The sequence below is a fragment of the Polypterus senegalus genome, chromosome 1 (genome assembly GCF_016835505.1).
Source record: "Polypterus senegalus isolate Bchr_013 chromosome 1, ASM1683550v1, whole genome shotgun sequence".
Taxonomy (NCBI): Eukaryota; Metazoa; Chordata; class Cladistia; order Polypteriformes; family Polypteridae; genus Polypterus; species Polypterus senegalus.
In genome coordinates this window covers 318,352,572-318,375,976 of record NC_053154.1, presented here as the reverse complement: position 1 = coordinate 318,375,976, position 23,405 = coordinate 318,352,572, and the positions used below count along the sequence as shown (strand labels likewise).

The window sequence follows — 23,405 nt, the reverse complement described above, 5'->3', positions numbered from 1 at the left end:
ATGTTATTTTTCTTCAGGAGACTCATTTGCGTATTAAGGATCAGAAAAGACTTAAAACGCCATGGATAGGTCACGTCTTTCATTCCAGCTTTGATTCCCGAGCAAGAGGTGTTTCAATCTTAATTAGTAATAAAATACAGTTCTCGCTCTCCGAGACGATAACAGACAAAAATGGAAGATTTTTGATTATTGAAGGGACTATCCTGCACAATCCTATTGTCTTGGTGAATGTTTATGCCCCAAACTTTGACAACGCCCAATTTGCTAATAACCTTTTGAGGATGATCCCCAATTTGAATACACACCTTCTAATCTTTGGGGGGGGTTTAAACTGTGTTATTTATCCGGTACTCGATAGATCTGCCTCCAGCATAAAAGCCCGATCTGCCATGTCAAAGTCATTTTCAGACTTTATGACTCAAAATGGATACATTGATCCATGGAGATTTCATAATCCACAAGCCAGAGAATATTCTTTTTTTTCCCATGTTCATCACACATATTCTCGTATAGACTATTTTTTTATTAATGACTCTTTAATTTCAAAAATCCATAATTCTGAGTATCTCCCAATTGTTATCTCAGATCATGCGCCTTTGGCTATAGACATCGCTTTGTCCACCTACCATACAGCTCGACCCACTTGGAGGCTCAATTCCTTGCTTCTCTCAGACCCGGCCTTTTGTGAATATATTTCTGTTTCCATTGATGACATTTTAATTACGAATAGGTCAGATACCATCTCAAATTCCTTATTATGGGAGACTCTTAAGGCTTATCTAAGAGGCCAGATTATCTCATACGCATCTCATCTGTTCAGATCTAAGAAATCCAGACTAAAAGACCTATCTACAGAAATTCTTAAACTTGATCACCAGTATGCCCTGAAGCCTTCTCCAGAAATATATAAGCAGCGTCTTAACTTGCAACTTGAGTTTGACTTGATGTCAACAAGTGAGGTGGAGCAGCTGTTATTACAGTCTCGTGGTAACTATTATGAATACGGGGAGAAAGCTTCTCGTTTGTTAGCTCATCAACTAAGGCATCATAATGCTGCCCGTCACATTATGCAAATAAAAAATACATCAGGTACTTTGACGTCTGACCCAATTGAAATTAAATCTGTCTTTAAGGCATTTTATACCAGTCTTTACACCTCAGAGTTTCCTCCCAACTCAGGAAATATGCAGCAGTTTCTTGACAGATTAGTTATCCCCACAGTTGAGGCAGTTAAAGCAGTAGAAATTGATGCCCCCTTAATTTGGATGAGGTCATATTTTCGATTAAATCCTTACAATCGGGTAAATCCCAATTTATAAGAAATTTTATCCCAAATTAGCCCCATTACTCTTGTCTGTCTTTGAGGAATCATTAGAGCAAGGTTCTCTCCCCATGACACTGAGACAGGCCTCTATCTCACTATTACTTAAGGAAGGGAAGGATCCGACTTTTTGTACTTCTTACAGACCCATAAGCCTTCTTAACGTGGATGTGAAAATTCTGGCCAAGCTGTTAGCTTCTCGCATAGAAGGAGTCCTCCCATCTATTATTTCAGATGAGCAGACAGGTTTTATCAAAGGAAGACACTCCTTTTTTAATATTCACACCCTCTTTAATATATTGTACTCCAAACATCATAGTATTCTCCCTGAAGTGGTCATTTCATTGGATGCTGAAAAGGCATTTGATAGAGTGGAGTGGGAGTACCTCATTGCAGTCCTGAAGAAATTTGGCTTTGGCAATAGATTTATTTCTTGGATTCGTCTCTTGTATACTTCCCCCCTAGCTTCTGTTTGTACCAATAACATAAAATCTGACTTTTTTCCTCTATCGCGTGGCACACGTCAAGGCTGTCCTCTCTCCCCCTTACTTTTTGCTTTAGCTATAGAGCCACTTTCGATAGCCCTCAGGACTTCCTCTTTGTTCCAAGGTGTGACTCGTGGAAATATAGAACACAGGGTGGCCTTGTATGCAGATGATTTACTTCTGTATCTCACAAACCCGACTAATTCCCTAGCACATGTTATGGAAATACTAAAAGATTTTGGTTTCTTCTCTGGATATAGACTTAACATTCAAAAGAGTGAATGCTTGCCTATAAACAAAGCTGCGCAGCGCCTCAGACAGACTGACCTTCCCTTCCACCTGAGTTATACTGGTTTCAAGTATCTGGGAGTGAATGTGACTAGCTCACCTAAGGCTCTACGGGCTGCTAATTTCACTCCTCTACTGGCTCATGTAAGGTCAGCTTTTCAAAGATGGGCTAATTTGCCAGTATCTCTATTGGGCAGGGTTAATGTAGTTAAAATGAATGTTTTACCCAAATTTTTATACCTTTTCCAGTGCATTCCTTTGTTCTTACCCAAATCTTTTTTTAAATCTATTGATCAAATGATCTCCTCATTCATATGGAGAGGTAAGTCTCCCAAAATTCGCAAGCCATTATTACAAAAGTGCCGACTCAGTGGAGGTCTGTCTTTACCCAATTTGATGTTTTATTATTGGGCAGCTAACATCCAAAAATACATTTATTGGCTAAAAGATCCTCAGGCATTTTGGTGTCAGCTAGAAGCTCAATCATGTTTTTCGACCTCTCTCCCCGCTTTATTATTTTCATCCCTCCCTGTATCCCTTACTCAATATACAGATAACCCTGTTGTACTTAACTCTCTTAAGATATGGCATCAATTTCGACGCCACTTCAAATCTGTTTCTGCTTCAGCTTTGGCCCCACTATGTAATAATCACCTTTTTCCCCCTTCCCTTTTAGACTCTGCATTTAATTTATGGGATAAAAAGGGCATTACATGTTTTTCACTTTCATAGGGAAAAGAAGGCAAATAACTTTGGATTACACAGTATTATGGTACCTGAAAAAAGGAATTGCAACGGTTCACAAATGTAAATTCAAAATTCTGTTCTCAAAAGCATGACAAATGAAATAATTAAATAACCCAATTATGAACAGGCACGGTAAGTAAACCTAGCTTACAGTTGATTTAGGTGTTGTTCAATTCAAAAACCCAAAAAGCACCTTCTATACGCAAAACCTGCTAGTACACAGACCCAATTCCAAAAAATTACTTTACCATGATGTCAACACATTATATTCACTCACTTGTAAATGCTGTGATGGTTGTAGAATCGCTAACTGTTGTATTATCTCCAGCAACAGCAAAAACAGTAAATGAATAGGATGTTGCAGAGTTCAGGTTGGTGACATTAATGCAAGTGCGATTGGTTACAAGTTGCTGCGTTTGTCCACTGTTTGAAAAATTAACTCCATAGGAAACATTTCCTCCAAGTGGTGCAACCCAGCACAGAAATATAGAAGTTGTTGTCACATTGGTAAATGTAAGTGAAGTAACTGGGCCAGGCTCTGTAAATTCAAATAAAAAATTATATTTTATTTTCTATTATTATGACTTTAATAAGATATGTTTCTTCTAGATAGATAGATAGATAGATATCTACCAGAAATACATTCCAAATAAAGATTGCTTATTCAAAGCCACAGTGCCAAAATTAAAAGGGCTTACGTTCTCTGCTTAGTTCCCTAAAACTGTGCTTCTTTAAATCTATACTAATAAAAGGCAAAGCCCTCACGCCCTCACTCACTCACTCACTCACTCACTAATTCTCCAACTTCCCGTGTGGGTGGAAGGCTGAAATTTGGCAGGTTCATTCCTTACAGCTTCCTTACAAAAGTTGGGCAGGTTTCATTTCGAAATTCTACGCGTAATGGTCATAACTGGAAGCTGTTTTTCTCCATTTACTGTAATGGAGATGAGCTTGAATGCCGTGGGGGCGGAGTTTCGTGTGACATCATCACGCCTCCCACGTAATCACGCAGTACATAGAAAACCAGGAAGACCTCCAAAAAGCGCTGAAGAAAACATGCATTTTATAATTGAGAAGGCAGCAAAACAATAAGAAGCGAGCGAGTGACATATACAACCATATTCATGAGTTCTGCTACTTCGGAAACAAAGCACGATGTAAACCTACACTTTAAATTAAGTTCATAGACAGGCTGCCGCTGGCGTTTGTAATTTAGTGCCTGCCCATATAAGGCCGTCCGTCAGAGGCAATCCAATAGCAAACTCCCACTAAATATTTACGGGTGAAGGACTGTTCTTATGCAGAGGAAGATGAGATGGTCAGGGTGGTGTTTGGCACAAACTCAGCGAAACTGCGAGAGAAAGTTTTAAGTGCCAGGACTAAGGTAACATTAAATACAGCCATGGACATAGCACTAGATGGCACCAGCACATCAGTAACACTCACAAAACAAATACTGTATATTGACAGTCATGTTACGTTATTTTTAAAATGTTCCCTTTTCTTTTTCAAGCTTTTTTAACACACTACTTCTCGCTACGCTGGTATATATATGTATATATATATCCCGATCTACATACTCGAATAATGGATACTTTATTCGCCATCAATGATTGTTTTGGTAAAGCCATACTCAGTGTATTCATTAGATGAACGGTAAAAAAGTAACAGCGAGGGGAGGATGACTTATTGAGGCATGCAGGCTGTAGTGCGCGTCAACTCTATCTGAATTGCAATCACATTTGAAAAAATATATCTTTTCAAGTTCTATTTAGTCCATATGTGTCAAACTCAAGGGCATGGGCCACATCCGCCCGGCGTGTAATTATATCCGCCCTCAAGATCATTTTATATACTGTATTATTGTTATTAATGGCCCGGGTAAATGAAGCGCTGGTAACACAATAAACTACAGATCCCATAATGCAGCGCTTCAGCTGCCTTGCCGAACACTTACCGCGTTAATCAAGTCTAGCTTATGATGCTGCAAGTTATTGCGAAGCTAGCCCACACGATGCCGAAGAGAAAAGTTGATTCTGAAAATAGAGCCTTTAAAAACCGATGGGAGGCTGAGTATATGTTTACTGAACCCGTGTGTCTCATTTGTGGAGCTAATGTGGCTGTAATTACAGAATTTAATCTAAGACGGCAGTATGAGACAAGACATCAGGGTAACCTGAAAGCCCTGAATGCAATGCAGAAGATACAGAAAGCAGAAGAATTAAATAAGAATCTGACACTTCAGCGGACGTTTTTACCCGTGCACAATCACAAAGTGATTTCAAGTGAAGCTGCTTTTATGGGAGACACAAATGCACCAGTGCAACTTGTCCAACTTTCCCTGTTGCCAAGTAATGTTGAACCAAGTCGTCACTACGGTGTTTCCAAATATGCACTTTGCTGATAAACTGAGCGCACTGAGTTTGCACGGCGCTTTGGTGACTTTGAAGAACAAAAAAAGTCCGTCTACATGCGGCTCGAACCTTGTGCATGTTTGGTAGCACATATCTGTGTGAGAAGCTCTTCTCAGTGATAAAGACTAACAAAACAGCACACAGGAGTCGCCTCACTGATGAGCACCTGCAATCCATCCTGAGAATCTCCACAACACAGAACCTCACACCAAACATAAACGAACTTGTTGCCAAAAAAAGATGCCAGGCGTCCAGCTCTAAAATGACATATGAGCAAAGACAACTGAATGATTTGATTTGTTATTGCTGAAAGGAACACATTTTATTTATATTTCCAGGTTTTGTTATGCAGCATGTTCATGTTTGAATTTGTATAATTTTGACAGGATATATTTTTATGGAGAGCAAAATCTTTTGGGATATTTAAAATCTAAGTTTATCTATACTAATAAAAGGCAAAGCCCTCACTCACTCACTCACTCACTCACTCACTGACTCATCACTAATTCTCCAACTTCCCGTGTAGGTAGAAGGCTGAAATTTGGCAGGCTCATTCCTTACACCTTACTTACAAAAGTTGGGCAGGTTTCATTTCGAAATTCTACGCCTAATGGTCATAACTGGAAGGTATTTTTCTCCATTAACTGTAATGGAGTTGAGCTGGGGGGGCGGAGTTTCGTGTGACATCATCACGCCTCCCACGTAATCACGTGAACTGATTGTCAACGCAGTGCGTAGAAAACCAGGAAGACCTCCAAAAAGCGCTTAAGAAAACATGCATTATATAATTGAGAAGACAGCAAAACAATAAGAAGCGAAGCGAGTGACATATACTACCATATTCATGACTGCTGCTACCTCGGAAAGAAAGCAAGGTGTAAACCTAAACTTTAAATTAAGTTCATAGACAGGCTACGCTGGCGTTTCACATGCCCACAGGTAATGCGGGATACAAGTTTAATGAGAGGACGAGGATATAAACGAGATTTTGATCACTTTGTAACTAAGTTAAAATTGTAGGTGAAGGGGTGTGCTTATGCAAATTCCGAGAGACTGTGTTTGTGGGGGATTGACGGATAAGGCGGGTGGGGAGTCACGCCATCATATCCCTCCCATTTACCTCATTTCGCTCTGAGCTGAGCTCAGCGCCGTCTTCGAAGCAACTTTGTCACACTGCCACCAAATACTCCCAGAAAAATCCACAAGTTAATACACACGCTGTCTCTAGAGTTTCTACACACTGAATCCTCCAGGCACTACTTACAAAAGGTTACATTGACAATCGTGTTACGTTATTTTTAAAATCTTTCCTTTTCTTAGCACAAGCACAGCTGAGAAGCTTCGATGCATGTGCTCCATAACGCATTAAAAAATAATGCATTTAATCACACTTTGCATTACAAGCAAAGGGGAGCTTTTGTCAATGCATGATTTCCTGGTACACGGATTACATTGATCAGCGCATCCCGATTCATTTTACCCTCGCACCACCTTAGTTTGAGAAGAAGTATGAAAAATATGAGGTTAACACAGAAAACAGATCACCAATTCAAGCTTTATGAATAATCGATTCGCCATCAATAATTGTTTTGGTAAAGCCATCCTCCTTCCATTTTATAATTTTTCCGCCATTAGCCATGATTAAATGAACGGTAAATAAAGTAAGAGCAAAGCAAGGGTGACTTATTTAGGCAGGCATATATATGACAGCAACACTCATGACAATGTCAATCATGTTACGTTATTATTAAAATGTTTCCTTTTCTTTTTCATTACTTCTTTAACACACTACTTCTCCGCTGCGAGAAGCGGGTATTTTGCTATATATATAATATATGAATGACCTCCAAAGAGCGCTGAGACTTTTGATATCATGAACGTGTCTGCAAAACTGTAGTCTCCTGCCCTGCAAAAGTCGAGCAGCCAGCGCGCATAGCTGTGCCGCCTTTGAGACGCTGACTGCGCTTCTGCCTTAAGTCAAAGTGAGCACTTTTAATTTTTTTCATCCTCCCCCTGCGCTATAGCCCAGACAAGTGCAAACACGGGACCCCTTTTCTACACCGGCAAACTAATATTAAGGCGATTCGCACTTTCTTTTGCACGTTTACGATTATGAGGTTGTCAGCTCGGATTATGAAGACACGCATACGAGTGGAGGACTGACAGTGCCATCACAGCCGATTAATGGCGGGACGCCTCACCAGTCTACACAAGACCCACCCCAGACTGTCCCCAAAAGGCGATCATAACGCCAGCGAACACATCTCTATACTATATAAAAGAAAAGGCAACTTTCCTTTCTTTACACCTTTTTCCTTTTATCCCAAACCAAAGCCTTTCTCTTAACACTGCAGAAGACACAAAACTAATTTTCTTTAATTGCCGGTAAGGCACATTACCAGAGGCACAAATTTGAACGTTCACATAGAAAATGTAATTTCTATACCACAGCCGTCGTGTAGCGCCTTTCAAAAGGGATCTACTACCGAGAGATGATCCATATACATTTTAGCTGCTGTTAGTTACTTACCTGTTGTGTTACACAGTCTTTAAAATGTAGTTTACCAAATCACTCCAGTAGTGCTCAATGTACCTGTACTTCTTAAAACGTTAATGTTTTACTGTTTAATAACTTATAGACTATATTTTATTATTTTTCCCTTGCACTCAGTGACCAAAGCTATACACACACATATAGACACATACAAACATACACACAAGTATATGTATGTGTATATATATGTATGTATGTGTATATATATATATATATATATATATATATATATATATATATATATATATATATATATATACAAACACACACCCCATCTACATTTTATATATATATATATATATATATATACATACACACACACACACACATACATACATACACACATATATATAATTTGTGTGTGTGTATGTATGTGTGTGTATATATGATGTAGATAGGTATGTATATATATAAGTGTATATGTAGATATGTATATAGATATGAAGATATGTATGTGTATATATATGTATATATATATATATATATGTGTGTGTGTGTGTGTGTGTGTGTGTGTGTGTGTGTATATATGACAGCAGCAATCCAAGCTGTGAGAAAACGGTAAAAAGGAGGCGTGTCAGACGTCGTGGTACATTTTCTGATGCAGCTAGATGAAAAAAACTTTGTGACGCTGCCAAATACACAAAACAATTACTTTGACAATCATGTTACGTTATTTTCAAAATGTTTCCTTTTCTTTCTCTTTCCTTCTTTAACACACTACTTCTCCGCTGCCAATATATATATATATATGTATATATATATATATATATAGATATAGATATAGATAGATAGATAGATAGATAGAGATATATAGATAGATAGATATGAGAACAACACTCATATCAATGACAAAACAATTACATTAACAATCATGTTACGTTATTTTTAAAATTTTTCCTTTTCTTTTTCGTACCTTCTTTAACACACTACTTCTCCATCTAAGCTGGTATTCTGCTAGTTTTTTATATAAAATTACATAAGAGTAAAAAGAAATTTGAATGTTTGTTCTTTTAAGGTTTACTTTATTTCTAACTTGTATCATTTAGACAGGATATATTTTTATGGAGAGCAAAATATTATAAGTTGTTTAAGGTTTGAGTTGATTTATTCAGGAATAATATTCCTGTCTGTTTTTACCATTCCTACCAAAGATATTTCTGTCGAGTAAATAAAAATTCCTTCTATTTAAAATTTAAATAGAACTTGAACAAATATGATAGTTCATAATATCCACGCAGACTTGCACGTAAGAGCGGGAGTTATCCGTTTTAACAAGCAGCGTATTGCACTGATACGAAATAGCTGTGTGTGTATATATGTAGATATGTATGTATATATATATATATGTTTATATATGTGTGTGCGTATGTATGTATGTGTGTATGTATATGTATGTGTATATATGTAGATATATATATGTATGTTGTGGCAGTAGGGGGCAGTAGTGCACCCTTGAACCCTCAGGTACGACTCCTGACACCAGGTAATAGTCCACGACCTTTTTATTATTTTTCGCAGTGCACCAAGCACCTCCCACACTCCTCACAAATCTGTTTCCACTAATAATAAACACACAATAACCTCTCCTCCTCGCCCAGACACTTTGCTCCTCTCCCACCCAGCACAGCTCAGTGTCTGGACTGAGGCAGCGTCCTTTTATAGCCCCTGACCCGGAGGTGTTCCTGTCCCAGCAGTCCACAGTTCCTTATTCCTTCCGGGTCAGGGCAATCAGTCTATTACTTCAACCCGGGAGCACGCCATACCTTCCTGTCACGTGACCGTGACGTACTCCCGGGTCATAAGGCACAACAGAGCCCATAAGTCCCCCTACAGCGACTCCTGGTGGCGCCCAAGGTATCCAGCAGGGCTGTGTATAAACACCACAGAGTCCATAAGGCCCTGCTGGACCTCGGGGCATGATCCGCTGTCGGGAGAGCTCCTCCTGTCGGCCTGGGGGTGCGGACCAGCCTCGGAAGCCGGCAGTCTTCCACAATGTATATATGTGTGTGTGTATATATATGTGTATATGTATAGATATGTATATATATGTTTATGTGTGTGTGTGTAAATATATATATGACAGCAACACTCATCACTCACAACAGTGACAAAACAATTACATTGACAACCATGTTACGTTATTTTCAAAATGTTTCCTTTTCTTTTTCATTGCTTCTTTAACACACTACTTCTCCGCTGCGAAGCGCGGGTATTTTGCTAGTCCTGTTATATTTCTGGACAAAGATATTATTATGTCAAATATTCTATAGCATAGATCAGAAATCATTTCAGCCACTTAAAATTTCAGACTATGTTACTCTGAATCAATTACAGTGGAACCTCGGGTCATGACCGTAGTTCATTCCAAAACTCTGGTCGCAACCCGATTTGGTCATGACCCGAAGTCATTTCCCCCATAGGATTGTATGTAAATACATTTAATCCGTTCAGGACCGTAGAAGCTGTATGTAAATATTTTTTTTTAAACATTTTTTAAGCACAAAAATAGTTAATTATACTATAGAATGCACAGTGTAATAGCAAACACAATGTAAAAACATTGAATAACACTGAGAAAACCTTGAACAGAGAATGCTCAAATCAGTCTCTTGAAAAACAAGCCTGGTACATTCTTTAATTGCCTTCTCGGCCTTACGCGGCAAGCTCGCTCTCTCTCATGTGCTCTCTCTCTCTCGCTCTCTCGCTCTTTCTCTCGCGCTCTCTGTCATTAGCTTGCTGCACAGGGAATGCACAGGGAGAGACTGAACACATGCGGAAATCATCGGTGCATACAAACTGTAAGGGAAACTGGCTTGTTCGTCACCCGAGTGTGTGGTTGTGAATAGATGCAAAAGTTTGCCAAACTTTTTGGTCGTAACCCGATTTGTATTTGGTCCGAGATGTTCGTGACCCGAGGTTCCACTGTACCTCTATTTCAGTAAATAAAAATTCTGTCATAGAATCACACATTTTTTGTAACCTGAGATTGTCTACTGGCTCAGAACAACAGAACAATATTTTTAATGAAAGGGATTAAGCAATCATAACATGGAGGGTAGTTTATGGAGGGCTTGTTACCACAGAAAGTGAACAGATTATTTGTCAATTTCAAAAAGTAAGGTAATATCAAATGTCACAAAATACAAAGTAATTTGAACACCAGCAAGTCTTATTAAGAAATATTAGATTGGCACAACACAAAGTTTGTATCCAAAACTCTGAAACTTCAAGAATGTGCGCATTATGTGGTCACCCTGGTGACATCAGAAGTTGCAAATTCCTTTGTGATACCGGAAGACATTGCTATGTCAATGGCTGTCGTGTTCAACCAAAATTGGTAGTGTTTGTAACAAATTTAATATGACATTATGGCAAAATAGTAATTATTTCATACTTTTTAAATTTGCTGTAAAAAAAAGGTTTGTCAGATTTAGATTTCATGACATTTAAAACTGTACACTAATGCATATTATTTTTTTCCAGGAAAAAATAAATAAAAATGATTGCAGTTTTGAATAACAACTAAATGGAAATGAATCAAACAACAGGAGTTCCCAATGCTGCTGTACCCATGGGAAGTAAAACAACAATACAGTAGACTTCCACTTTACTCAATTCTAAAATGCCAAAAGCATCATCTGAAAGTGGTATCTGCTACTAAACAGAACAAATTAGAAAACATTACTTCAAAATCATGTAGACAAATTATATTCACTCACTTGTAAATGCTGTGATGGTTGAGGAATCACTAATTGTTGTATTATCTCCAGCAACAGCAAAAATAGTGAATGAATAGGATGTTGCAGAGATCAGGTTGGTCACATTAATGCAAGTTTGATTGGTTAGAAGTTGTTGGGTGTGTCCACTGTTTGAAAAATTTACTCCATAAGAAACATTTCCTCCAAGTGGTGCAACCCAGCAGAGAAATATTGAAGTTGTTGTCACATTGGTAACAGTAGGTGAAATAACTGGGCCAGGCTCTGGAAATTTAAATAATAAATAAAATATTATTTTTAAAATAGTATGACTTACCTGTGGAATCAGTCAGTATACAACAAAAAACATAACAGATTCTTAATGTAGTGCCCTGACCTTAATAACAACTGGTGCTGTGACAAATTCCATTACCCCCCACCAATTGGTTCTCTGCAATTGGCAGTACACAGGAAGTAAAGATGACAGTTAATTTTTAATTTTTTAGCTAACAAAGGAGAGAGGAGCTACCGTGTTTCCCCGAAAATAAGACCGAGTCTTATATTCATTTTTGATCTAAAAGAGGCATTAAGGCTTGTTTCCAGGGGATATCCTATACTTATTCATGTACAACCATGTACATTTATCCAAATACAGTCATGTCATCTTCTTCTCGAATATTGTCCACATTAAAACCCTGAATTCCAGCCTGAATTTCTTGCTACTCCAGCCACTTTCAGGATCCTCCAGGATTGATGTACGCGCTTCGATGTTTGAAGAATGGCTCGATGTGGTGAAGCAAAATGCCGACATACAAATGTATTCATATTACTTTTATATTCAAGCGTCGCATATTCCCTAAAGTAGACATGATACATTTTAAAAGTCTCACATACCAGCTTCTGTAGCATCTTTTTTTTTGCACCTTCACAATACCATAAAAATGTACTGCAGCATATTTGGGCCAAAGAGAAATAAAAATAAGAAGATAATGAAAATGTATATTATGTAATTAGAGTGGAAATTTCGACTTTAAACTCAAAATGTCCACTTTAATCTTTGTGAAAAGGCGTTATATAGGTGTCTGATCCGAAACAGACTGGACACGGAGGCACACGTAAAATAAATAAACTATTTATTTTTCTTCACCTGTTGGGCACATCTTCCCTGTAATCCCCACAGGCACAACACAGTCTCAAGCACAAATATTCCAAATAAAACAAAAAACAAAGCACTCTTTTCTTCCTCCACCACTCCTCCCAGGCAACCTCATCCTCCTCCTCCCAATTCTAGCGAATGAGTGGTGGTTGCTGGCTCCATTTATTAGGCACACAGAAGTGCTCCAGGTGCTTAATTGCCGACATCCGGCTGCACTTCCGGGTGTGGCGAAACTAGTGCCCAGAAGGGGCATGCAGCTTCTGCTGCAGCACCCCCTGGCGGTGCCTGCAGAACCCAACAGGGCTGCACCAAACTCCAACAACCCATGAAGCCCTGCGGGAGTCAGAGGCACCCCTGCAACCCAGGGAGGCTGCCATCTAGCGTCTAGGGGGAGAAATTGGCTTTCCCATGCTTACTCCCCTGGAACATATGCTGCAGAGGTGTCCCATCCAGGCATGGGCCCTGGCCATCCGTCACATCTCGTAGTTTACTTTATCATTAATGGAGACCCGTCATAAACGTCATCTTAAAAACGACCCAGCTGTTAAATCGCTACACACTTCTGGGGCTTCCTCCTGACCTGACAGCAGCGGCAAACAGCAACTGATCGTCACACAGAACATATTAAATTTATGATATTCCAGCTCTCTGCACATTTAAAATTCTTAGATTTATACTTGATATCAATTTCATGATGAAATGCATTAAAGTATGTAGGTTACATTTTACAGATAAGTCGTTAACTTTGTTTAAATAATAAATACTGTTAATAGTTACACATATGGGGTGGCACAGTGGTAGAGCGGTAGCGCTGCTGTCTCGCAGGGAGTCACATCCCTTGTGATCCCTGCCTGGAGTTTGCATGTTTTTCCTGTTGGGTTTGCACATTGTGCTCAGTTCTCCATCCAAAGACATGAAGGTTTGGGAATTTGGTAAAGCTACAATGACTTTAGTGTATTTGTGTGCTTGTGTTCACCTTGCGATGAGTTGATGCCCCGTCCAGGGATTTTGTTTCTGTCTTGCGCAGATTCTGCTGTAATCGGTGCATCTCCGAATTGATGGATATAATCATAAAACATCCTTTTCAGAGATATTGTAGTAAGGTGTCCTCGGAATTTAATGGATGTTTTGAGCACACATGTAGCATCGCGTGAAGTATAAACCTGGCCTTAGGCGCCTTACTTTTCAGCTGACGATCTTGACCAGGGCTTATAATACAGAGCAGCCTGAAAATCATGCTAGGGCTTATTTTCGGAGTAGGTCTTATTTTCGGGGGAAAACGGTAATAAAATTTCCTACAGCTGTTGAAGCAATTAATGATGGCACATAGATAGATAGATAGATAGATAGATAGATAGATAGATAGATAGATAGATAGATAGATAGATAGATAGATAGATAGATAGATAGATAGATTTCTACCATAAATACATTCCAAATAAAGATTGCTTATTTAAAGCCACATTGTCACAATTAAAAGGGCTTCCCTTCTCTACTTAGTTCCCTAAAGGTGTGCTTCTTCAAACCCTATTATATTTCTGGACAGACATATTATTACGTCAAATATTCTATTGCATAGATCAGAAATCATTACAGCCACTTGATATTTCAGATTATGTTACTCTGAATCAATTACCTGTTTCAGTAAATAAAAATTCCATCAGAGAATCGCACATTTTCTGTAACCTGAGATTGTGTACTGGCTCAGAACGAGTGAGCAATATTTTTAATGAAAGGTTAAGTGATCATAACATAGACAGTAGTTTATAGGGGGGTTGTTACAACAGAAAGTGAACAGATCATTTGTCAATTTCAAAATGTAAGGTGATATCAAATGTCAAAAAAACTAAGTAATTTGAACACAAGGAAGTCTTTTGGATAGATGGGTACATAGATTGGCACAACACAAAGTTTGTATCCAAAACTCTGAAATGTAAAGAATGTGCACATTATGTGGTCGCCCTGGTGACATCACAAGTTGCAAATTCCTGTGTGACTCAACGACTGACGTGATCTCTCCAAAAATGGCGGCGCCTGTAACAAAACTCATATGGCATTGTGGCAAAACAGTCATTATTTTCCACTTACTTAATTTAATATTAAATAAAAAAGTAATGTCATATCTATCTGGTGCACAGTAATTGAAAATTTTACAGGAAAACCTACAAAAAACTAAGGCAGTTATTCATAACAACTAAAGGGAAATAAATCAAATAACAGTCGTTTCCAATGCTGGTCTGTTCATAGCAAGAAAAAAATCATACACTTCCACTTTGCTCAATTCTAAAATGCCAAAAGCATCATCTGAAAGTGGTATCTGCTAGTAAACAGAACAAATTCCAAAACATTACTTTAAAATCATGTAGACAAATTATATTCACTCACTTGTAAATGCTGTGATGGTTGCAGAATCACTGACTGTTGTATTATCTCCAGCAACTGCAAAAACAGTGAATGAATAGGATGTTGCAGAGATCAGGTTGGTCACATTAATGCAAGTGCGATTGGTTACAAGTTGCTGGGCTTGTCCACTGTTTGAAAAATTAACTCCATAGAAAACATTTCCTCCAAGTGGTGCAACCCAGCACAGAAATATAGAAGTTGTTGTCACATTGGTAACAGTAGGTGAAGTAACTGGGCCAGGCTCTGGAAATTAAAATAATAAATAAAGTGTAATTTTAAAATTGTATGACTTAAAAAAGACATATGTTTTGTCCACCAAGCAATGCCCACAATAACCTGTGAAATTAGTGAGTATACTACAAAAAACTTAAGATTCATAATGTTGTGTCCTTATCTTAATGACAAGTGGTGCTGAGACATATTGCAGCACCCAACACACTGGATCCCAGCAAATGGCTATACACACAGACTGAAGTTGAGAGGTAATTTGAACGTTTTTAGCTGATGTAGAAGAGCCAAGGTAATAAAATTATCTACGGCTTTTGAAGTATTTAATGCAGGAACACAGACAGACAGACAGATAGAAGTGTCACACACCCATGCTGGGAGGCAGCAACAGGGTCTAGTCAATTCTGAACCACTGAAATACGTAGCTATTCATGAACACTAATGCTGTTTATCCTTCCTTGCAGGAACAAAAAAAAACACCTAACCCACTTCCTTCCAAGTACATAGCACACCCTGATGATGTCATTTCCTTCTCTTTATATGGTCCACCTCTTCCATTCCCACCAGCACTATAAACAAACCAGCTCTTCTTTCCTGTAGTAGTCTTGTCTTGGACACAGTCCTATGAGGTGACTTTACACTAAAGATCGCAATTTTCTTTGTAGCAAAAGTTGTAATTCATGGGGCGGATCTCCCCAAACCTTCATATTTATCCTTGTCTTTCTATAGTTGGCATAGTCGGCAGTATCCAGTCTTGATATGGCAGACAAGCAGGACCTGAATATTGTTCTCACTAACATAGCCGCTGAACTGCATTGTCTACAGCTATGATTAGAGGAGTCAGAAGCCCATATTAAATCACATCTCACTATCCGTCAGGACCAATGACAGACTCTGTCCCAGGCACTGACCCCTCTTACTAATGCAGACGATGTGGACACTTATTTTGTTATTTTTGAATGAAGAAGAATGGGGTGATATCCTGGCCCCATTTCTCAAAGGCAAAGCCCACAGAGCATTCTACAAACTCTTGGCAGAAGATGCTGCTGACTATGACCATCTCAAAACCGAGGTGCTTAAGCACTCCGGTTACTACTACTACTATGGCTTTATTCTCGCCATTTCCACTTTAATGTCGATGCTTATGTTGAAGTTAAATCCAACATGCTGACTTTATTTTCGTAGTTTATTTTGTAATGAAAGTAGAACATCAGAAACTTTATCTTAAAATCAATCTTTAATTTACAGGAATTTGTCAAACCTTGTCATAACTAAACTAGTACATTAGACGTAAGAGCCGAGATTAAAGTGGAAATGTCGAGAATAAAACCAGCCTGTCGAATTTATTATCAATATACACTTTTTGTTTCTTCACTGTGTCCATATTTTTTTCTTCTTCTCCGTGGCTTTAATACGCTTCTGTATATTTCTTCTGGAACTATTTTGAAATTTTACAGATTTTTTTCTGAATTCTGGATTTTTGCCTTAATTGTTGAATCCAATGCCCTATGGCCTCCTGTACATAGGTACAGCATATCTGTTCAATTATATTATGGTATATTAAAAATATACTTTAGCCAGTTTAAGTCACCAGTCACGATAGCTAGTAAGATTTTTAAATGATGACAACAACTAAAACCCACAGCAAACTCTACACAGAAAATGTGGAATAATGAGGCCACAGAGCTAACCACATCCCAAAGATATGCAGGAGAGGTTGATTAGCATGTCTAAATTGGTGAAGTGTGTGTGCTAAGTGAAAGAATGGCATTCTATCCATGGATCCTATCCCTCACTAACTGTTATACACACACCCCCACATCACGATCTTTGCAACACATGTAATATTATTGCCATCAATCAGCATGTGTGGAGTGCCACTGTTCAGGATTACAATGTTCTTAGTACTACAATGCTTATAGGAAATGCAGTCCGGTTCGATAATGATCAATAAAAGCTTTCTTAACAACAATGAAAGGTGTGAAAACATATCTAAATAATATTCATTCTCAGAATTCTTAAATTCAAATAGTAAACCACACATTAAAAAATGAATACTGGAAATAAAATGATATGCATTTAGGACAGAAATAACACAACAGTGTCTTTTAAATAAAATGTGTGAAAGAATGAATTAATTCTTGATCTAAAACATAGAAATCTGATGCAAAACATCAAAAGAAAAATAAACATCTTATTTTAGAAAAAGGAACAAAATTAATCTGAAAAAAGAAAGTGACACTGATGCACCGTGATTCTCTTTATTGCTCTCAAAACCTTCATCTATAGCGTCACACATATAAAAGACAGTCATTTTTGTCATTACAATATTACAAAAGTATCTTCAAAATCCTTTTATCAAAAAATATTACAGGCAAATTAGTGAAATAATTGCAAGTTCACTGATGGTTTGCACATGCCAATTAAAGTTACTCTACAATATACTACACTTCCACTTTGCTCAATTCCAAAATACACAACACACTCCTACATAATGTCAACACATGATATTCACTAAATTGCAAATGCCGTGATGGTGGCAGAATCTCTGTTAGATAATCTCCAGCAGCTACTAAACAAATGAATAAGTAAGATGTTGCAGAGTTCAGGTCTGTCACATCAATGCATGTGTTTTGTTAACAAGTTGTTTGCTTTGCCCACTGTTTGAAAAATTGACTCTAACTGACATTTCCACCTAGTGGTGCAAACAAGCAAAAAATATGGATGCTGTTGTCACATTGTTATCAGTAGGAGAAGTGACTGAGCCAGGTTCTGTGAATTCAATTAAGAAGATTAGTTTATTTTAAAAGCCTATGATTTCAATAAGGAAGGTGGATGAAGTTTACAAAATGTTTTCAAAAAAGAAATTATTAGTTTACTGAAAAACCTCAGACAAATACCCAAAGTTATCAATAGAAAGTAATATCCACATTGACTTTCTCCAAATAAACTATGAAACTTGAGTCTTTCCAAAGTAACATTCATTCATACGAGGAAGAAAAATACAACAAATTATAAAATTTTAAACATATTTTAAGCAAACTATAAAATTTTATGTTTTCACTTTATAATTTATTACAATAAGTCTATTTCAGTGGCAGACCATTAAAAAAACAGGAGCAGGAGACTTTCGGGATGTGGTCTACTGAGTAGACGTGTATTCGGCTCGCGTTGCTACACTGTACTATATTTATCTTACAAACCTCACACTTTTTGCTCTGAAACCCAGATTTAGGAACTTTTACGTGTATTACTTTGAATCCAGCTGTAGAATGCCTAAATCGAAGAATAAATCCGAACGAGACCAAGAAAACTCACTGGCGTCGGCTCCTGCAACTATGGCGCAGATTAGCCTTTTGCTAGAAGATCACAGAGCTGCGCTGTCTGCGGACTTTAGGCCTTCTTTTGAGAACTTATCGTCTAAACTGGACAGTGTTCAATCTGCAGTACACGACCATAGTATGCGTATGCGTATTAGTTCTCTCGAGCTTGCTCATACCGATTTTGATGAACGTTTAGACCAGATCAAGGCGGAATGCTCTGCACTCCAAAAAGATAACAAGTGGTTAAAATCCAAGATGGCAGATCTAGAAGGGCGTAGCAGACGCAATAATATTCGGATTGTGGGTTTACCTGAAGCTATTGAGGGTCCACGCCCTACTACTTTTTTCTCTCAACTCCTTGTCGATGTCCTTGGATCGCAGGTGCTTACTTCGCCGCCGGAGCTGGACAGGGCACACTGGAGCCTAGCTCCCAAGCCAGCCGCTGGGGGAAAACCCTGGCCGGTTATCCTTCGTTTTCATCGCTACCAAATAAAGGATCTGGTGATTCGCGAGGCACGTAAGAGAGATGACCTGGTCTATAACGGCCATAAGATTCGGTTTTACGAGGACTACACCCCTGAAGTGGTAAGGCAGCTCGCGAGGTTCAAGGAGGCCATGGCAGAGCTCTACAAGAGGGGATACCGGCCTGCGCTTCTTTATCCAGCTAAACTGCGCATCATTCTGCCGACCGGAGAGAGAAAATGGCTGCAATCTGCGTCAGACACCGACAAATTTGTGCAAGATTTGTGCAGAGACAAGTAATTATTTTTCACCTCAATGATCCTTTATCTGCACGGTTGCAAGGCTCATTCTATGTGACACTGAATTAATGTCAAAGTCATTTTCAGACTTTATGACTCAAAATGGATACATTGATCCATGGAGATTTCATAATCCACAAGCCAGAGAATATTCTTTTTTTTCCCATGTTCATCACACATATTCTCGTATAGACTATTTTTTTATTAATGACTCTTTAATTTCAAAAAATCCATAATTCTGAGTATCTCCCAATTGTTATCTCAGATCATGCGCCTTTGGCTATAGACATCGCTTTGTCCACCTACCATACAGCTCGACCCACTTGGAGGCTCAATTCCTTGCTTCTCTCAGACCCGGCCTTTTGTGAATATATTTCTGTTTCCATTGATGACATTTTAATTACGAATAGGTCAGATACCATCTCAAATTCCTTATTATGGGAGACTCTTAAAGCTTATCTAAGAGGCCAAATTATCTCATACGCATCTCATCTGTTCAGATCTAAGAAATCCAGACTAAAAGACCTATTTACAGAAATTCTTAAACTTGATCACCAGTATGCCCTGAAGCCTTCTCCAGAAATATATAAGCAGCGTCTTAACTTGCAACTTGAGTTTGACTTGATTTCAACAAGTGAGGTGGAGCAGCTGTTATTACAGTCTCGTGGTAACTATTATGAATACGGGGAGAAAGCTTCTCGTTTGTTAGCTCATCAATTAAGGCATCATAATGCTGCCCGTCACATTATGCAAATAAAAAATACATCAGGTACTTTGACGTCTGACCCAATTGAAATTAACTCTGTCTTTAAGGCATTTTATACCAGTCTTTACACCTCAGAGTTTCCTCCCAACTCAGGAAATATGCAGCAGTTTCTTGACAGTTTAGTTATCCCCACAGTTGAGGCAGTTAAAGCAGTAGAAATTGATGCCCCCCTTAATTTGGATGAGGTCATATTTTCGATTAAATCCTTACAATCGGTTAAATCCCCTGGTCCTGACGGATTCTCTTCAGATTTTTATAAGAAATTTTATCCCAAATTAGCCCCATTACTCTTGTCTGTCTTTGAGGAATCATTAGAGCAAGGTTCTCTCCCCATGACGCTGAGACAGGCCTCTATCTCACTATTACTTAAGGTAGGGAAGGATCCGACTTTTTGTACTTCTTACAGACCCATAAGCCTTCTTAACGTGGATGTGAAAATTCTGGCCAAGCTGTTAGCTTCTCGCATAGAAGGAGTCCTCCCATCTATTATTTCAGATGAGCAGACAGGTTTTATCAAAGGAAGACACTCTTTTTTTAATATTCGCACCCTCTTTAATATATTGTACTCCAAACATCATAGTATTCTCCCTGAAGTGGTCATTTCATTGGATGCTGAAAAGGCATTTGATAGAGTGGATTGGGAGTACCTCATTGCAGTCCTGAAGAAATTTGGCTTTGGCAATAGATTTATTTCTTGGATTCGTCTCTTGTATACTTCCCCCCTAGCTTCTGTTTGTACCAATAACATAAAATCTGACTTTTTTCCTCTATCGCGTGGCACACGTCAAGGCTGTCCTCTCTCCCCCTTACTTTTTGCTTTAGCTATAGAGCCACTTTCGATAGCTCTCAGGACTTCCTCTTTGTTCCAAGGTGTGACTCGTGGAAATATAGAACACAGGGTGGCCTTGTATGCAGATGATTTACTTCTGTATCTCACAAACCGACTAATTCCCTAGCACATGTTATGGAAATACTAAAAGATTTTGGTTTCTTCTCTGGATATAGACTTAACATTCAAAAGAGTGAATGCTTGCCTATAAACAAAGCTGCGCAGCGGCTCAGACAGACTGACCTTCCCTTCCACCTGAGTTATACTGGTTTCAAGTATCTGGGAGTGAATGTGACTAGCTCACCTAAGGCTCTACGGGCTGCTAATTTCACTCCTCTACTTTCTCATGTAAGGTCAGCTTTTCAAAGATGGGCTAATTTGCCGGTATCTCTATTGGGCAGGGTTAATGTAGTTAAAATGAATGTTTTACCCAAATTTTTATACCTTTTCCAGTGCATTCCTTTGTTCTTACCCAAATCTTTTTTTAAATCTATTGATCAAATGATCTCCTCATTCATATGGAGAGGTAAGTCTCCCAAAATTCGCAAGCCATTATTACAAAAGTGCCGACTCAGTGGAGGTCTGTCTTTACCCAATTTGATGTTTTATTATTGGGCAGCTAACATCCAAAAATACATTTATTGGCTAAAAGATCCTCAGGCATTTTGGTGTCAGCTAGAATTTCAATCATGTTTTTCGACCGCTCTCCCCGCTTTATTATTTTCATCCCTCCCTGTATCCCTTACTCAATATACAGATAACCCTGTTGTACTTAACTCTCTTAAGATATGGCATCAATTTCGACGCCACTTCAAATCTGTTTCTGCTTCAGCTTTGGCCCCACTATGTAATAATCACTTTTTTCACCCTTCCCTTTTAGACTCTGCGTTTAATTTATGGGATAAAAAGGGCATTACATGTTTTTCCGATCTTTATGAGGATAATATCTTTCTTAACTTTACAGATATGTCGCCCCTATATGGTTTGCCCTCATTTAATTTATTTTCTTTATTTTCAGGTTAGACACTGTGCTTCCACTATTTTTTCTAAGTTTCCCATTCGCCCACCTAAACAGTCTTGGGAAGACTTATTCGAACTTTCTTCACATAAGAAATCTCTTACCTCGCAAATATATAATACTGTTCTTTCAATGGACAGTTGCTCTGACAGTAAAACTATTTCAAATTGGGAAGAGGAGTTGGGTCTGGACTTCAGAGAATGCTACTGGGATAGTGTAGTTAAGGGGATTCGTACTTCCTTATCTTGTGCAAGGCTTTCTCTTATTCAGTTTAAAGTAGTACACAGGCTACATTGGTCAAAGTCTAAACTATCTAAAATTTATCCCAATGTTCCTGACCTATGTGACCGATGCAACCCCTCTCCCTGCAATTTAAGCCACATGTTTTTTCTTTGCCCCAAAATCCAGTTATACTGGACCTCCTATTTTGATATTATTTCTCATGTTTTTGGAATCCGACTGGAACCCTGTCCTTTGATCGCTATTTTTGGGGTTCCTGGAGATCATGATACGTCTTTTAATAGTACACAATTGAATGCAATCGCTTTCACTTCACTGTTAGCACGATGTAGAATATTATTGTCCTGGAAGGCTCCGCATCCCCCGACCATGGCCCGCTGGCTGAAGGATCTTATGTTCTTTTTAAAACTTGAAAAAATCAAGTTTAGTCTGAGAGGGAGGGCTGATGGGTTTTTGAAGGTCTGGCAACCTTTTGTTTCTTATTTTAGATCCTTGGAAACAATTGCACCCGATTGAACTTTATTTATTTATTTCCTATTTTATTACTATTATTATTTTTTTTTTTTAATTGTTAGTTATTTATCTTCTTATTTTTTGTAACATCCTGTGTATTAGCGTTTTTTTTTTTTAATTACTTTCTTGTTGTTTAATTATTTAATTAATCATTATCTATTTTATCTATTTATCTTTTTTGTGGGCCTATGGGTGGGATATGGGGTTTAGGCATTATAAGTTTATTGTTCATATCTGATAGTCAACACTAAAATGTTTATCGATACCTTTGGCATTTTTATGTATTTGAAGAGATGTGTATTTATGTTGCTGTTAAATGGAAAACTGATAAATAAAAGGGGAAAAAAAACAAAAACAAAAAAAAACACAGGAGCATTTGAATCTTCAAGACTCACAAACTGAATCATTAAGAAAAAAATCTTACTAAAAAAGGCACAGAAGACAAACTGAATCTGTTCTATAAGGGTCAGAGAAAGCTTTGGCTAATGGCGATGTAAAAAGTGTTGAAAACGTGCAAATTAAAGATGAAATTAAACTGTTGGAATTTTTCCATCCAGCTAGTGAGCAACATTGAAAAACGATTACTGGAAATAAGATAACATGCATTAAAGAAACAAAAAATGCATCAAACTCTTTTAGTGAAAGCTATGGGGAAAAAAATAAA

General features: G+C 38.2%; 1 protein-coding gene across 16 annotated transcripts in view; it reads right to left on the bottom strand.

The window, feature by feature from the left end:
• LOC120515605 (receptor-type tyrosine-protein phosphatase eta-like) overlaps positions 1–23,405 on the bottom strand; it is a 210,608-nt gene that overhangs the window by 89,100 nt on the left and 98,103 nt on the right. For 14 of the 16 annotated variants that reach the window (XM_039736788.1, XM_039736831.1, XM_039736842.1 and 11 more), the window contains 3 exons: positions 15,046–15,306; positions 11,529–11,789; positions 3,119–3,379 (listed from right to left, as the gene is read on the bottom strand). In XM_039736788.1, the coding sequence (XP_039592722.1) occupies positions 3,119–3,379; positions 11,529–11,789; positions 15,046–15,306 (783 nt within the window). The remainder of the gene's footprint in view (positions 1–3,118; positions 3,380–11,528; positions 11,790–15,045; positions 15,307–23,405) is intronic. The other 2 variants (XM_039736809.1, XM_039736782.1) reach the window with 2 other exon arrangements.